This window comes from Gossypium arboreum, chromosome 10 (assembly GCF_025698485.1).
Source record: "Gossypium arboreum isolate Shixiya-1 chromosome 10, ASM2569848v2, whole genome shotgun sequence".
Lineage (NCBI taxonomy): Eukaryota > Viridiplantae > Streptophyta > Magnoliopsida > Malvales > Malvaceae > Gossypium > Gossypium arboreum.
The window spans coordinates 121,128,246-121,146,959 of NC_069079.1; the positions used below are offsets into that span (position 1 = coordinate 121,128,246).

General features: G+C 32.5%; 1 protein-coding gene and 1 long non-coding RNA gene across 2 annotated transcripts; both read right to left on the reverse strand.

The window, feature by feature from the left end:
- Positions 1–617: 617 nt before the first annotated feature.
- On the reverse strand, positions 618–1,921 carry LOC108488735 (uncharacterized). Its single transcript, XM_017793020.2, has 2 exons — positions 1,645–1,921; positions 618–1,560 (listed from the first exon to the last, which is right to left on the reverse strand). Exons 1-2 carry the CDS (start codon positions 1,693–1,695, stop codon positions 919–921), a joined length of 693 nt encoding a protein of 230 aa, XP_017648509.1. The 5' UTR covers positions 1,696–1,921; the 3' UTR covers positions 618–918.
- A 7,458-nt stretch (positions 1,922–9,379) lies between these two features.
- LOC128281400 (uncharacterized) lies at positions 9,380–10,272 on the reverse strand. Its single transcript, XR_008271606.1, has 2 exons — positions 10,035–10,272; positions 9,380–9,715 (listed from the first exon to the last, which is right to left on the reverse strand). It is a non-coding gene; the product is annotated as an uncharacterized LOC128281400 (long non-coding RNA).
- Between the last annotated feature and the right edge of the window lie 8,442 nt (positions 10,273–18,714).

Sequence of the window (18,714 nt, forward strand, 5' to 3'; positions counted from 1 at the left end):
TTTCATACTTGATGTTTTTCATCATTTCCCCAATAGGATAAAATTCATATTTTAAATTACAATTAAAATCACGTATTTGATCACGTCGTGTTTATTATGATTGTTTATATATATATGTTATTATTATATGTATATTTGTAATTATTCTAACTAAAATTTTCATTTTAAGAAAAAATTATTCCTAAATTGTTGATTAAATCTATACACATGTAATTTACAATTTATGGGTAGCTAATTTAGTAAAGAGCTCGATATGCTTAAATAAGAATTTAGATGAAAATTGAAAAAATAAAGTAAGGAAAGATTTATTTTGTTTAAAGTTCGTTTCGACTCGATTCAACTCTAAATTTAATTGAATCTCATTGACCCCAAAGCTGTGCTAGATATATTCATTGAGTTCATATATATATATATATATATATATATGCATTAATCATGATATTAGTTGCGCTATTAATGGCAGACATTCACCATTCATGGTAGGTGTGCTTCATGGAATGAGAAAAAAAAGGAATATATTTGAAGATCTATATGATTGCTTACATCGGTCAGACTTGTTCATCATTAACCAACTTTGATATAGACAAAAGCAAAGGCAAAAGAAAAGGGGAATGCCATTATAGCACAAGCCATAACATTAGTTCAACAATTGAAACATACAATCTTCTTAAATTTGGAAATCTTGGAACATCTTGTCGGATTCCATTGATATACATAATTTGGAAAGTCAAGCATAAACTTAAGACACTAATTCTAACTTTTCTAAGGCTCCATCGAAATGCATTGGTGGGATAGTCAGGGTATTTGATTTCCTAAAGGCAAAAAAACACTAGTCTTTCAAAATTCTGATTATCTATTAGACCATAAAATATGGCCATTAATTAGACAATTAAAGGATGGAAATTGGGTATTAATTGTTCAATAGAGAGCAACCTTGTGGTGCTTGTTGTTAGGGGAAGATTCTAAGCCTTCAATGTTCTCTGGACCTCTCTTCTTGCTTAAACAGCCATTAACTTGCTTACTAGGGGAAGAGATACCCACCGGTGGGATCTCGATGGCGGCGAGTTGAGGTGGTGGATGCTGCCATCGAGGGAGCGGTCCGGCTAATAAAAGGTTCTGAAGGAGCGGACCGGCGTCCTTCACTGCCTGAAGCAGCCTCCCTTTCTCAGGTAGTGGCCTATTAGCTGCTAGTTTCAAGGCTTCTTGGGGAAGAGATGGTTGTGGCAATGAGTCCAAACCTGGAGATGAAACTAAACTTATGTTGGAATTGGATTCATCTTCACTGCTAGAAACACCAGACAGTGAAGCAGTGTCCTGCTGGTTTTGTTGCTGTTTTGGCTGCTCTTTGTGTTGCAATTGTTGCTCAAGCATGAATTTCTCCACCATAAGCTTCTGGCATCTACATTGAGCTTCATCTCTCTCTTTCATTGTCTTGGTTAAAACATCTTTGAGATGAAACAGTTCAAGTTCTCTCTTAGTAATCTCCTCTTTAGCTGATCTCACCGTGGTCTCTAGCTCCCAGGTTGTAAACAAAAGGGTATGCTTTAACTCATCCAAACCCTATAGAAATTTCACAAAAAAAGTTAGAATTTAGCAAAAACAAGAAATGCCCATTGTTCAAAACAAGTTACCCTAAGAGCCTACCTCTTGTTGAGAGCAAAAACCCCAGCTAAGTGGACTCCATTGGTCTTCCATTATTGTCCTTTGCCAAATTCTAAAAATTGGAGGGTTCTTCAGCTTCTTTTATAAGAGTTGAAATATACTGTTAGCTATTTTTGTTTCATAGGATAAAAATGAATCCTAAAGGCTCAGATAGGCCAAAAGAAATGGTTAGTGGATCAACCTTTTTATACAGTTAGATTCTAAGCAAAGCACAAAGACCTTAAAATGTTTTGAAGGGAATGTGAAATCAGCCGTAAAAGTGGAGCCAAAATCCTTGAACTTCCACTTTTTGGCTCTATGCATGTAAACGTTCGAAAGATACAAATTTATTTATTTTCACGAACTTTTTTTTTTTGACAAAAACATGGGGCTTTTTTTGGGATCACGAAATATTTTAATCTAAAAAAATAGGGTTTAGAAAGGTAAATTAAAACCATTTTTTTTTTTATTATAGTGATACAGAGTCACACAAAACATAATTTACTTGAGTTGTGCTTTATTGTAACGTTGGGGAATTTCCACCAGTGAAAGAGATCTTGTGCTATTAATTATAATTGGAGGTTTTATCATTCTTTATACATAGGATAAAATTTGTGTTAATTTAATTAGAATATACCCTTTGCAGATAATTAGATTAAAATTTTGAATACAATATTGATATTAATTATATTAATGTGTAATAGATATTGAGATTTAATTATTTAATAGATAAATTTATAGTTAAAATTTGAATCACTATAGTATAATTGAATAAATTAAGACATTATATAAATACAACATAGTGAAATAATTAATACATAGCATGACACAGAAATAATATGAATACAATACAAATACACAAAAAGTCAAGGCCTATATAAATCAAATTAATGCCGATTGAGTCTTAGCTTGGTTGGTATCAACATTGTTATCAGAACAGGATGATGTAGGTTCAAGCGTATTGAAGTACGTTTATCCTCTTATTTAAGGGAGTGAAGGGGTTATGGGTAGTTTTAGATATTTTAATAACATGTAAAAGAAATTGTATAAAGACTGAATGATTGTTTAATTGGAAAGGGGTTTTGGGTATTTTAAAAAGAATATGGCCAAAAGACACGGTTCTGTGTGTCGGGGAGGTGACAAGCTTTTAGGTTCCTTGTCAAAATAAAGGGTGACTTTGGGCTAAATTTAGGTATGAGAAATTACTTGATCACATTTTTTTCTTATGATTTGATTAGTCATACAAGTAAGGAGTGCAAAAAAAGATTGAGTATGATTTATGGTACTCATTTGAGAGAAGTTCCATTAAGGAATAAAGGCAGTGATATGGGTGAAGGTATGAGTGGGGAGCCAAAGATGGGAAAGATTTAGGTGGCGTTGGGAAAGGTTGAAGCTACATGTGAGGGTCAGGAGGAGATTAGGATGGTAGAAGAGGTGCGTGGTGTTAAAATGGACCTAAGGTTTTTATAGAAGAATGTGAGAGTGGTGATACTGAAAGGGTAGTTATTGGGACACATGGGAAGAGGGGGTGTAACACCCTGACATCTAACCCGATCACTGAGTCCGAGTTATGAGATGTCAGATTTGTTGCTGGAGCAACTGTGATTAAAGCACGGGCAATTCATAGTAGTCAATAATTAAAATTCAGTTAAAACATACATTCAACATGAATGTTATAGACAAACTTGAATCAATTAAAATTACATCAATCAAAATACCATGCAATACAAATGCCAAATAACATGCTATAATGTACCATTTATCATATAAATCATTTCATTCATATTCAATTAACAAATATAGGAGCATCATATTTTAATTCCAACACGTTTCCAAATGAATCGATCAAATTGTCTCAATTTCATACTAATCTTCCGAACCTATAATCTAGTGTACATCATCATCTCAATTCATTCATGTACCATTATATATTTTACATTTTAATTCCTATTAACTTGACTCAGACTCAAGCGGATACACGGATCCAACCAATCACACTAATTTGACACTCAGTGCCTCATCTGATAATTCTGAAAGAAATAATTTGCGCCATGCGCTCATCGATATAATCAAAGTAAAAATGTGTCTAGCATTCATCGAATCATATTTGAAGTAACCCGTACTCGATCTATCCTATGGCATGCCAACTATATCCAACTTTGCCTGAACAGTTAATAGGGTAACAATTTATCCAATTCCAAATATAACATAGCTTAATTTATAATTCATCACTTTCACTTCATCAACTAATTCATCAATACATATATATCATATCTTGAGTGAATGCAATTCAAATCCAATTTCACATTTTCATCAAATCACCATATTTCAATTCTATTCAATTTAGTCCTCTATATCAATAATGAATCAAGATCGTATCAATTCAACTCGATTTATCAATTTCAGCCCACCTATAAATTTTACCATGCAAAATAGAATAGAAATGCGAAAATTGAAGTGGTTTGAATTATAGAAATACAAACTAGGAATTCCGAGTTATTCGTCGACGACTTTAGCTTTTCTTTTTCCTCTTGAGGAATCTAGGTCGACGTTAGCTACGGATTAACATAAGCATACAATATCATCAATATTCAACCAAATTCAAAATCAACTGTCAATTTATACGAATTTTTCCTTTTATTCAATTTAGTCCTTAAAATTGGGACTAACATAACTTTTAATTTAAATCTCCAAATTGAAATACGATTTCACTATATATTAGGGACCTCTTATTTCTTACTTCTATAGCCAATTTTACAATTTATTTAGTTTAGTTCCTAATGTACGAAACTATCAATTAGTTTTACAATTTAGTTCTTTTTCACTTCTAAGCTTAAAATCAATCCATTTTATACCTAAAAATTTCAATTATCAACTAAGGCAACTTTTAAAACTTTAACAGTTTTGCAAATTGATACATGGGTTAGCTAGATTAAGCTCTTATGGTCTCAAAAACATAAAAATTACAAGAAAATGACTAAATTGTACTAGCCAATTTTTGCTTGAAAGCTTCGAAACACTTCAATGTCATTAAGCTCTTGTGTTCTTTTCTTTACTTCGATTGAAAAAGATGATAGTATCTTGACCCGTATTGCGCGTGCACATAAAAACAAATAATTTTTTAAAACAAGTTTAAAAGTGCGGTTTTTAACTGTAAGTAGACAGTGTTAGTTGTAATATTTATATTGTCCAATGGAACATCAGAGTATTTCAAGGGTCAAACCTAAAATAGTTGGTGATTAAATAATTTCTAAACTATAAACATGAAATCAAAGGATTCTAGCTAACTACTCACTAAGTATTATATTACGAAAAGCTGTTCACGAGTTTAATTACACTAATTAATTACCTAAAAATAACAAATGACTAAATTATAAATAAAACAAAATATGAAACTAAAAAATACTATCAAATATAATAATAGGCAACGGTTGGTTGATTTCCATGAGGTTGGTTAACCTTCAAATTAGGGATCTAAATTGCTATTACTCCTAAATTGGTCAATTTTACATATCGAACTCAACTTTACCAATTTCGAAAAATTAGTCCAACCTATATCTTGACCTCACCAAACTAACCTAGGATTATCAAATTGATGCCTCATAAGATCTCCTCTCGGTCTCACTTATCTTCATTTTCCCTTAAGGGCATCAATCCTAGTGTTGATGTCTATTTGATGTAGTCCAATTTTTACAATTTAGTCCCTAAACCCAAAAATCAATTACCCATCATTTTCATCAACCAACCACTGAGGATTTAGCTACACATGCTTAAATTTGAACCTATTAATAGTAAGGAATTAAGTAAAAACAAATATTGTTTAACATAAAAGAAAATTGATAAAGACTTAAGCTTTCTGGCAAAAGCTTGAAAAACACAGTAATGGCAACAAAGAAGGTAAATAAAAACACCCGAGGCAAAAATTTTAATAAAGGAAATATAAAAATGTTGATTGGTATTAAACTAGTGGATTAAAGTGCAAATACAAGAAAGTTTGAAGGGCTTAACAAGTAAATAAATCTTAGTTATAGTAATAACTAACTTAATTGCCAGCTATGGAACTAAGAAAACAAAAAATGAACATGAAAATTAACCCTAAGTTATGGAAAAAATGAACTAAACCCTAAAAGATGAAAGGAAAAATGTAAAATTAACTAATGTGAAGTGTGTGTCTTCTCTTAGCCAATTTTGGCCTATTTTAACATTTTTGCTCAAAATGCCCATTAGCATGTTTTTTTATTGGTGTTGAAGTTGGACAAGGTTTGCCTCTATAGACATTATCTGGTATTGTGATACCCACTTCAGTCTTGACTTGGGGTGAATCCTTGGGAGTTGGGCATTTCGACACTGTTGTAGCTGGCTTCAATCTTCTTTAATTCAACATTTTTAGGGGTATCATGATTTCCAAGCTTTAATATCATGATACCCCTTTCTAGGTGATGTTTTCGCTCACGTTCGGGCCTCCGAGGACTCCCTACAACACTCAATCAACCATTAGATTCCCTATGGTGCATTTGGCTATTTCGGGTCTTAAAAGTGGCGTAAAACACACTATTTCACTTATTAAGGCAAAGAACAAAAACTAAGTAAAAACACGACAAAAACATATAATTGCTTGGAAACAAGCTCTATAAGTAAATTGGGGAGCCTAATTTGACATATCAAATTACGACAGATAGTCTCTCATTTCATCAAAAATAATATATATACATAGATTAATTTAGGATTTAGCTTAATTAATTATGTTTTACTTAATTAAACTTTAAAAAAATCTAAGCTTAATTCAACTTAGCCAAAGTTAATGGATTTCTATACCATCCACCATCATTTGTTGAATTAAGATGATCTAATTTCCATTTTATCCTTTAGTTATTTAAAAATCCATAACAATTGAATTTTACAACTTTTACAATTTAGTCCTTTTGCCTTAATTAATCACTAAATCAACTAAATTACTTATCCAAAATTTAATTCACCTATAATATAATTCCGTCAATATTTAATAAAACTATTTACGAGCTTGGTTTATGAAAACAGGATCCCAAAACTGCATTTTTTGACACCATTGACTTTTGGGTCGTTACAAAGGAAATTTTAGTAAATTCAATACAAGAGTGGTGGTTGACAAATTGGGAAATAGAGAGTTGATTGATAACAAAGATTCCTTACCTACTTATCCAAATGCCCAAAACTTAAAGGTATCAATTAAACCTAATTTCAAGCCTAAACCTATCAATCCTATTATACCTATGTCAAATACCAAACCCGAGTTTCACAAACAAACTTAACCTTTACCAAAACCTATTATCCCTATAATTCCTAAATATGACAATGTTGACCAAAATAAAATTTCACCAAATACAATAAATCCTATTTTGCCTATTTTTTTTTTATCAAAATGAACATCTCATTTTTTCATTAAACCTGCTTAAAATTTCAGAAGATATTGTTCATTGTTCTTATATTGTGGAATTGTTAGAAGAAGAGGAAGGTGGAAGTGAAGAGAGAGTGTTATTTGAAGGGGGGAAGTCTGTTAAGTGGTTGAAAATGTTATTCTACCTATTAAGTTTAAAAGGTTGAAACTAAATGGAAATTTCAGTGACTTAGAACAAAATTAAGTTTGAATACGAAGGAAAGGCCTATAGAAAAGAGTGTCGCTAAAGGGTGAGGGCCATGTGAAAATAAGCTTGGAGGAAATAGGCTTAAGGGTAAAAGGAAGGGAAGGTTTGACAAGGTGAATTTCTTAGTAGAAATACCAATTCAGATAGATGAGGAAGATGGAGGACCATTGGTGCAACAGCCTAAACTCGACCCAATCATCGTGTCTGAGCTATAGTGTGTCACATTCGTCGCCGAAGCAACTACGATCAAAATAAACACATTCCAAGCCATTTAATGTATAAATACGAGTTTCATAAGAAAACAATATGATAAGTAACCATTCCCGGGTATTATACGAGCTTTTAAAGGCTTTAATGTTAACTCGAGATCAGATCAGAATTGAATTGTAAAAGTTTCAATATTACAAGATTGACATTGTGATGTGAGGGAGTTCTTCATCATGACGTGACATACTGACTTGGGCTTATTAAGACGACAGGGTTCCTCGTCTTGTTTTGGCTTGAAACACTGATCATGTCGTAATGACATACGTATGATGTCTCGATGTCGCATACTGATTCTACAATTTCGGCATACAAAACCTGTAATTTTCTAACTAATTTACTCATAAATAAGGGTGAGTAAAACTCGATTCTACTCGAAAAATTGAAAAAAATTTGAATTTTGAGTTAAACGAATCGAGTTATTCGAATTAATCGAATTATTCGAGTTAACTCAAATCTTTTTTTTTGAATTTCGAGTTAGAATCGAGTTTGGTTTTCAAATTCAAATAACCCGAATAATTTGAATAAACCAAATACCAAACTATAATATTTTACATTTTTGCTCCAAACTCCCAAACCTCTTTACTTTCTCCCAAAACTTTTACTCCCTCCCAGTTTCTCCCATCCCACCCTACTCCCCTTCTACCCAAAACGCATTTCCCCCCTTCCCCCAATATTTTTTTAAAAATTTTTTACCCCAAAGTTTGACTCCCTTAACTCCAAAACTTTTTATTTTCCCCCTAAACTTTTACTTTTCACATTTTACCCCCAAATCAAAAATTAAAATCATCCAAAAAATCTCTAAACTTAAATAGTAATAAATTTATCTATATCTACTATTTATATTATTAAATTAAAATTCACATTTTGTGCTATTTATATTATTGAATTGTTCAATCATATTGAATCTTTTAAATTTTTGTTAAAATTGAATTATTGATGATGCCACAAAATATTCATGTTAAAATTTTATGTTTGTATTAATTTCACATTTTATCTTTAAGATAACTTTTATTAAAAAAATCACATTTTTACATTTAATATATTTTTAATTTTAAAATACATAGTGAAAACAATCGAAGACAATTGAAGCAACTAAGTAAGTAAAGAAGTTAACTCATATATAAAAGATTAATAAATAAATTATAAGGGATGAAAGTTAATAAATAAATTGATTACAGCAGGTGACAGTAATTACAACGACCCAAAATCATTTTTTGTATTTAACTCAAACAAATATATTCGATTCGATTCGATTTGATTCAAACTCCATCTCACTTGACTGATTTCGAGAAAATTTCAAGTCGAGTTAGGATGATAAAATAGGATTCATCAACTTGATTAACTCGAAATTTTTTCATTTGATTCGAAGAACGCTTACCCCTGCTCCCAGACCTTATGTCAACTATTATAAACAACAAACCAACACCAACTTAAACACATCCAAAACATAAAACACATTATGTTAATCCCTTATAATTCATAACCCAATAACCAAATCAATATTCAAAAACTTATACATCCTTATCTATAATCAACTAAGATCATTAAAATTCACCTAATGCATTTCATTTAACTCATTCACACAATTACCTATTTCATCAAGTTCTTATATAATTGCAACTTCCGTGCCATTTCCAACAAATTTAACTTCATTGCAACTTGTATACATCTAACCAAAATTGATACATTAACCAACAAAAGAGATTTATACAAACATTGCTGAGTCTGGGATCTTGATTGGATGTTGAAGTTGATGCTTGGGATCTCGTTTTATACCTATTGTAACGGGCCAAAACTACCCGGGGCCCAACAACCAAAAAACCAAAATTAAAAACAAAACAAAAAAAATATATAATAAAACCCAATAACATATAGTCCATTAAATGTCTATTTACAGACTTTAGCCCGAAACATTACAAACCCAAACCCAATTTTTAGACCCAAAACCAAATTAACCCTATTGCCCAAACTAATGCCCTACGGTCCAATTACAAAAATTATGGCTCAACTACTAGAATAGGCCCGAAAAGCCCAAATTGTCAATGTTCCAGAAACCCTAGGGCTCTCCTTTGCTTTGCGCCGCAACCGAGCCCCCCTCAGCGCCCCGTACGTTCCAGTCTCCAGCAACCACGCTAACACAGCCCCGTACGCCTCACGCCAAGGGCCAGCGCATGCCCGTACTCTACCTGCAAGAAGGACAATCCACACAACAACAAACACAAACAAAAATAGCAGAACAACAAATGAAAAAATGGCATTTTTAATTTATTTTCCTTTTTTATTTTTTCCTTCAGCTATAAAGCCATAGTTCTTAGTCTATGTAAAGGTTACGAACGCTTACGCACATGGAGAGATACAAAAAAAGAATCAAATAACAAAAGGTGATTTCTTTTGTTTTTCTTCTGGGTTTTTTGCTTTAGATTTCTACGAGTTGATTCGTTTTCTCCTTAAGCCTTTCTTCATTGTTTTGTTAAGAGATAAAAGAATAAGAAAAGAAGGGCTTACCTTCGCGAACGAGCCATAGGGGACGGTTTCCTCTTTGCCAAAATCAAAGCTCAGGATCGATCTCTCGAGGCTAAAACTCGGTCTCTATACGAGGACCAAAGTGGGGAGATAGGATGGTTCCTCTGCGTGCCATCATCCACCAACTTCAATGGTGGAATGAGGATGGTCGGTTAGCAGAACGAAGAAGAGGGGGGGCACTTAGGTTTTTCCTCCCCTTTTCCATCATTTGTCTGCTGCGGTGCTTAGGAGTGTCTTAGGTTTTTCTTTTTCTTTTTAACTTACAGAGGGAAACGACGTCGTCTAAGGCATGGTCTGATAGCCCTAAAAACGACGCCGTACAAGCCATATCCAATTGGACCTGATCCGAATGCCCCTGGGATCCGCGCATTTTCGTGGTGAGGGGTTATTTTCCATATCGGTCCCTTTCCTTTCGCGCTTCAGTTCAATCAGCCCACGCTTATGTTTCATTTTCTTAAAATTGCTCCTGTGATTTGCATACGTTCGCGCTTTAGTCCGCATTTGCACATAGCGTTTTGGAGTCAGGAATAATTCCAGTTTTGGTCCTCATATATTTGTATACATCACACGCTAGTCCCTTTTGTTATTTTGGCAGTTGTTTTCATTTATAATTTGTCTCTCTTATTTTAATTCCATTTCAATTGAGTCTCATTTCTTTATTTATTCATTTTATGGTTTATTATCATTTTTTAAGACACATCCAATATTTTTATCCTTGTTTATTTATTTTTTATATATTATAAGTTATTTTAATGATTTGATTTCGTTTTTTAATCACTTTTGTAATGTTTTTTTTACATACACTATTATATATACATAAATACTTTATATCAAAGTTAATTTTTTATTTCATATATATAATATATTTAACCTTGTATCATTTTATACATATGGCTTCTTTTGAATTTATTCTTATATTTTATTATATAATCTTACATAACATATCCTTTAAATTATTATATATTTTTATCGTTATCTATATTTGGTCTATATATATTATTAGACCCATGTATTTTAAAGTGTATTTTTACTATGATAATATGTTTTGTATATATGTTCTATATAAATTATTTTTATACTTGCCCATAATAGCATATGTATTTGACTTACATACATTTTTAACCTATACATATTATCATTTTCTATACAATTCACATGAACTTACTTTTAAATTTATGTATATTAATACATTCACTACTTTAATGGATTTTTCTATTTTTAAAACCCTTTTAGCTTTGTGATTTATCAAGTGCTTTCAATATATATATATGAAATTATTTTAGAAACTTCATCTTTATAATTTTAAAGATCATTATTTTTGAGTTTTTCTCGATGTTATATTTATGTTTTATATAGCCTCTTGTTTAAATATGCTTAATAAAAGGGTGCGTGTATATTTTTATGTTAACAATATGTATATATATGTGTATATCTTATTATTAATCTCATGCTTTTTATAAACTTACATGTATATGTGACTTATAAGTCTATTTTGTGGATTGCGTCTTGTCATGTATCTTCACTATTATTCTATTATATTATATATATAGTTTCTAAATCATCATGTAGTCGGTCAACTTATATTTTATACGTCCATTTATTCGTCATTATTGTGAAGTAGTTTTATACCATGTTGCTTCTTTGATTTGCATTTTATTTTGTGCCTCTAATAATTTTATTATGTCATGTATACTGCCGTTGCATTTTATTCATTGTTTCATATGGCCTTGTTAATTATCATTCATACATGATTGAAGTTAGGTCATAATTTTTAGATTAATTATATTTAATTACTTGTTCTGCTAATTGATTAATATTTTCATTCGTTAAGCATTGTATCTCACATATACATATTACCCCATTCATTGTTTTCCTTTTTGATTTTTGAAATGTGGTTCTAAAACCCAAGTTTTATGATTAACTTCGCCTTATTTCAAACCGAATTAATACGTCTTAAGCTAGCTTTATAATCATTCATTCAAAAATTCTTCAAGTCGAAGACATGATTCGATGTTTGGCAATTCGCGGAATCGTGCCGTAATGTGTTGGGTTGCAATTCCACGTTTGCTCAAAATAATCGAATATCATTTCGAAATTTCAATCACGCCTTTTAAAATTCCTCAAAACGAAGACGAGGTTCGATATTTAGTAATTCGCGGAATCGTGCCCTAACGTGTTGGGTTGCAATTTTGCGTTTGCTCAAAATATTCGGGCTTCCCTTCAAAATTCCATTCATATCTTCTAAAAAATTTTTAAAACGAAGGCAATATTCGGCGTTTGACAATTCGAGAATCATGCCCTATCGTGCTGGGTTGTGGTTTCTGGTTTGCTCAAAATGATCAAACATTCCTTGGCATTCTCACTCATGTTTATAAAAAAAATGCTTAAAAACGAAGACGATGTTCAATGTTTGGCGATTGAGAATCGTGCCCTATTGTGCTGGGTTGCTCTTTTTCATTGGTCCGAAACAATTGAAGATCCCTTCGGAATTTCCCTCACATTTTCTAAAATCTTTCAAAATGAAGGCGATGTTCGATGTTTCGCGATTTGAGAATCGATCCCTATCGTGCTGGGTTGCACTTTTTCATTTGCCCAAAATAATCGAATATCTCCTCGGAATTTTCACACGTATTTTATAAAGTAAGGCAATGGTCAATATTTGAAAATTCGAGGAATCGTACCCTACAGTGACTGGGTTTCGATTTTTTCGTTGGACCAAATAGTTGAGCATCCCTCTGTAATTCTCAAATTATATACTTTCGGACATCGAAACGAGAAATTTTGGCAACCGACTCGGATTACTCAAATGTTATTAAAAAGGAACCACATTTTAAAAAAATTTTAAATTTTAGACATAAGGACAGTATTTAATCGATTTGGTACCAATTTTGGGCGTAGTGAGGGTGCTAATCCTTCCTCATACGTAACCGAATCCCGAGCCCGTCTTCTCATATTCTCGTAGACCAGAATCGTTGATTTAGTAAACCAAAAATGTTTTATTAAGAATTCCTAGGTGACCCGATCACACCAAAATAAAAGGATCGGTGGCGACTCCCCATTTTTTTTTTCAAAAAGTCGATTTCCCTTTTTTTTAAATCTAGAAATTTTTAAATCAAAAGGGTGGTTTTGACAGCATGGCGACTCCGCTAGGGACAAAAACTTGAGAGTCGAGCCATAAAAATCGATTATTACTGTCCTTTTGTTAAAAAACCGAAAATTTATTTTAAAAATCATGTATCTTTCGATTGCATTTGATTGTATGTTTGTTTTGGTGCGGGTTTTGTAGATTAGCACTGCATTTCATTGCATGACCACTGTGGTCACACCTTCTAAGTGGGAGTAAGAAGCTATACTTTCGTAAGGTTTTCACCTCCGTATGGGCTAGTGGATTGCTTCCGGGGTACATCTGTACCTATGATTTCGTGAGATTTTCATCTCTGCATGGTCATAGAGAAATGTATCCCTCCGAACCGAACTCGATCTATATGAGCCTATAATGGGTGAGGATTGAGGAATCTGTTGGTTCGGGTACCCCTTTTCCTAGAACTAACACACATATAGTGAACCTTAGGAGCTGTCCTTGGGTGAAGCTGCGTCGAGCCTTAGTACTTACCCGTATATGCATTATAATTATCGTTTATGTGCTTGCATTCTATTGCTATTATTTGATACTAACCGGTGTTTTGTTTTGATTGTCTTTTTTGCATGACATTGCATATTAAAGGAGGCTTTAATCCGCATTCAATTACTAAGTTAGAAAATTTGACATGGAGAATGAATTTCTTAGTAAAGTCGAGGATAATGCGGCCGTTCGTGCATGGTCGGAGAGGCTACAATCTGAGAGAGGGGATAGCTTGGCAGAAGGATATGTGTCGGAGCTGCAAGATTTCACTCGCGTCAATGTAGTACAGAATGAGCTGCAAGAGTTGAGAGACATTTGGGTTAGTTGGGATGAAAGGATCAAGCAGTTGTTTTACCAAAGCTATGGTGACATATCCTACCTGCTAGGTATTAGAATGGATAAGCATTTGTTCCGAGCCTTGGTGTAGTTTTGGAATTCTACGTACAAGTGTTTCACTTTTGGAGAAGTGGATTTGGTACCTACCATGGAGGAATACACTACGCTGCTTAGATGTCCAAAGATTCAGGTCTGGAAGACTTATGCCTGGGTTTTTAGTAATCAGGCTTTCGTGAAGAAACTGATGAGCATTTTTGGGATGAGCGAGCCTTGGGTCACTGCTCGGATTCAGTAAAAAGGAGATAGCAAATGTGTCCCTTGGGAGAATTTGCGAGATTTGATCTTGACTCATCCAGACGAAAGAAAGAGGGTCGATATATTTGCCTTAAGCATCTACGGATTAGTGATCTTTCCTATGGCTTTGAGGCACGTGGACGAGGTGGTCATTGACTTGTTTGATCGTCTTGAAATGGGAATCACACTGGTTGTAGCGACGTAAAACATTTTTGCTTAGCTTGGTCGCTAATTGTGGCTATTTATTGAAAAAATGTTTGAAATTTGACGTTTGATTTTTGAAATAAATAGGGAGTCGCCACTGATCCTTTTTCCTAGGTGTGATCAGACACCTATTAGATCTCTTATTAAAACAAATAAAAGGCTGAGTTTAGGTCTACGTTAAAATCCAAAGAAAAATTAAGGTTCGGGACTCGGTTACGTGCAAGGAAGGTATTAGCACCCTCGCGACGCCCAAAATTGGTATCTTATAAACATGTGTTGTCTTGATTTTCAAAAATACGAGTTCAATTTAAATTCTAATCGTGATCCGATTTAAAAGACGAGAACTTTCAATTTTTGATTTTTGAGAAGGATATTCCATTTTAACATGAGCCGACAAATTCCATCCAACATAGCGATGAAATTCGATGACTTAATATTAAATCGGTACATTGCCTTGATTATTGAAATTAATTAGAAAACAATAATCTAATTTTCGAGGTAATGTAAAACAAAATTGATATGGAATATAAATAAATGGCAGAGCTAGGTACATATTGAAGCAGATAATCAATGTGATAATAAAATTAAAACATAATAATAGTGGATGCAAAATTAAATGTAATGATAATATCAAATACGAAAAACAATGAATATACACACATAAAATGATATTAAGAACATGTACGTCAAAATACATATATATATATATATATAATTAGTAATAATGTTAGAAATATATTTGAAATATTCTGAAATGATAAAAAAATATAACAATTAATGTTAAAATATATACATAATAATAGATATTGAAGGATGTATGTACATGATAAAGAAAATATATACGTGAAAATATATATAAAAGATAGCAAAGAAATATGTACATGGAAAAATATATATATAAAAAAATATAACTAATAATATTGAAAATATATATACGTGCATAATGTATAACAATGAACATATATCATACATATTAAAAATGCTAATAACATAAACAATATTAATAACACTACAATAATATGCATGGGACAATATCAAATACATACATGAAAATATATAAGCAATATATAACTAATAATATCCAAATATACACATAGTAAAATATATAAAAGATATATGTATATATATAATATAATATTAAAATATAATAATACAACATAAAAAAACATGATACAAATAAAGTATAGTATTAAGAACACATATATATAATATATGAAGAATATACATAACACTAAAATATTTAGGTAATATATACGTATTAAAAAAAAAGCTAGTAATAATATTACCTAGGTATATACATATATATCAAGTATATATACGTATTATAAATATATAAATATATAACAAAGCATAAACTAATAATAATAATAATAATAATGATAACATTGGAATATAAAAGAAACAAACATAACATTAATAAAATATTAAAATAAAGTGAAATAAAAATATTAAATATGAAAATATATATATATGTACACACGTACATAATAAAAATATATACTAATACACAATAATAATAATAATAGTAATACTAATAATACTAATAATATAAAAATAACAAGGATATTTAATAAAGATATAAAAATAAACGAAAAAAGGACTAAAATTAAATTAAAAACAAAGTTGTGGGGCCAATTTGAAATGAAAACAAAGAAAAGGGACTTAATTGTACGCGCGTGAAACGTTGAGGGGACCGAAACAGCAATATCTCCACTCCCTCTAAACGCAGTGCATCAACAGGACTAATTTGATAACCTCAAAAAAATCATGGGGCCGAATTGAAAATCATAAAACACTTAATTGCGAAGCATCAGAAAAGCGGAAGGACTGCGCGCATAAATATCCCATTCAAACGAAAACACGCTGTAGCGACGTAAAAAAAATTTAGCTTAGCTTTCGGTTGGTCGCTAATTGTGGCGATTTATTAAACATTTGAAAACCAACTTTCGATTTTATTAAAAAAGGGAGTCGCCACCGATCTTTTTTCTAGGTGTGACCGGGCACCTAATAAACCATCCGTTTTTAGAAAAAGAAAACTTATTATTGTACAAAAATGAGGGCGAATTTAGGTCTCGTCAAAAGTCCAGAGAAAAATTGGGGTTCGAGTCGATTCTGCTGCGAGGAAGGTATTAGCACCCTCATGACGCCCAAAATTGGTATCTCATAAACATGTGTTGACTAGATTTTCAAAAATACGAGTTCAATGTAACGTTTAGTCGAGATCCGAAAAAGATGAAAAATCTTCAATTCTTTGGATTTTCGAGAAGGACATACCGTTTTAACACGAGTCGATTGATGTTCATCCAACATAGTGATGAAATCGGCGACATTGTGTTAAACCGACATGTTGCCTTATGTATTAAAATTAATTTGAAAAAGATTCCAAAAGTAAGAATTTAAAATAAACAAATGATGCGAATAATGATATTATGAATAAAAATATCAACATGGGATACTAGAACATTGAATAACAATAACAATGACATTTGCAAAAGAAATAAAGACAAATCATGTATAAATACAAAATATACTTAGCAATAATAATAGCAGATAACATGTACATAAAATGACATGCAAAAAATATAATGTACGACATATATACATGACGTATGAAAATATAATGCCTAAAAGATACATATGTGTAGTAATATTAAATATGTATATGTATATACATAAATGAGATGAACGTATATCGATATATATTAGGAATATAAAAAGCATGTATTTATACACTAATAATCATAAATAAAGATGTATGTACACCAAATAGTACATAATATTGAAATAATTTAATAAGTGGCAATAGTGAAAATAATAGGAATAATATTAATAATATGTAAAAAATGAAAATAAACGAAAAAGGACTAAAATTGAACAAGAAACAAAGTTTTGGGGTTTTTTTAGAATAAAAAGAAATAAAAATCTAATTTGAACACGCGTAAAATAGCGGGGACCGAAGAGTAATTTTCCCAAGCCTTTAAAACACTGCGCTTGGCGAGGACTAAATTGAATATCGCGACAAAGCTCGGGGCCAATTTATAAATAAAAATGACTTAATTGCAAAAGGGTGAAAAAATTTGAAGGACCACAGCATAAATAAACCATTGATAAAAAACACGCGGATCCTTGGTGGGTTTGGATCGGGTCGGTCGGGTAGGCTCAAAACAGCGCTGTTTTGGGGCTTAGTCGACCAAAACGACGCCGTTTGAGGGCTATAAATAAGCCCAAATTCGAAAAAAAATCATTTGTGGGGAGAAAGGAAAAAAGAGAGAGAAAAGGAGAGGGAAAAGGAGAGGGGAGAGGGAGGAGAGAGGGCTCGGCCGGACCGATCATCGGCCGGTCACGGACGATCACCGGGCGCCACCGATCTTTGCCAAACCACCGAGAGGAGAGAGGAGGAGAGAGGGCTCGACCGGACCGGTCAAAAATTCCTTTTTTATATTTTTTTGTATCTTGTATTTTCGTTTAGTTAGTGTTTATTTAAGGTGCTTGTGCTCAAAAAGATCAAAACAAGAACTAAAACAAAATGAAATCACTTAGGATCTTTACCACTTCGATTCTCGATCTTTGGTGTGCGTTTTTACGTGTTGATACTGTTTGGATTGGTTTTTCTCGCTCTATCTAATCGGCTTTTGAAATATATATCGTATTGATAAAAAGGAACCCTTTTACGTTGTTTCATTCGGCTTTTATAGCCTATTTTGTTACACTTTTATTATTATTTTTGCTACCTATTGCTTGTCTGTTGTTTTTGCGGTATGGCGGTCTTTGTGGAGTGCGTGGTGGCCGACATGGTGGCATGGGGAGGCTGGGCGCCGGGCATGGGCTAGTGTCGGAGGCGTCTTGTGTAAGTGGGATTAGGGTTTCGAGTCTTGAGTGGGATTATTGGTTTGGGGTAGTTGGGCTTGGGTTTAGTTGTTTAGGCTTAGTGGGCTTATTGGGTTAGGGGTTTTTAAGGGTTTAGTGTTTTGTAAATGGGGTTTTAAATTGTAAATGGGATTGGGCTGAAATTGGCCTAGTACACACGCGGATCCTCTAGCGCGTTGGGTCGGATGGGTTGGGTATGGTGAAACGACGTCGTTTTGGAAGGCTATAAATAGACCTAATTTCAGAAAAAAAATCATTTGTGAGGGGAAAAGAAAAAAAAAGAAAAAGAGGAAGAGAGAGGAGGGAGAGAGGGGGCTACCGGTCAGAGGGCGATCCTTG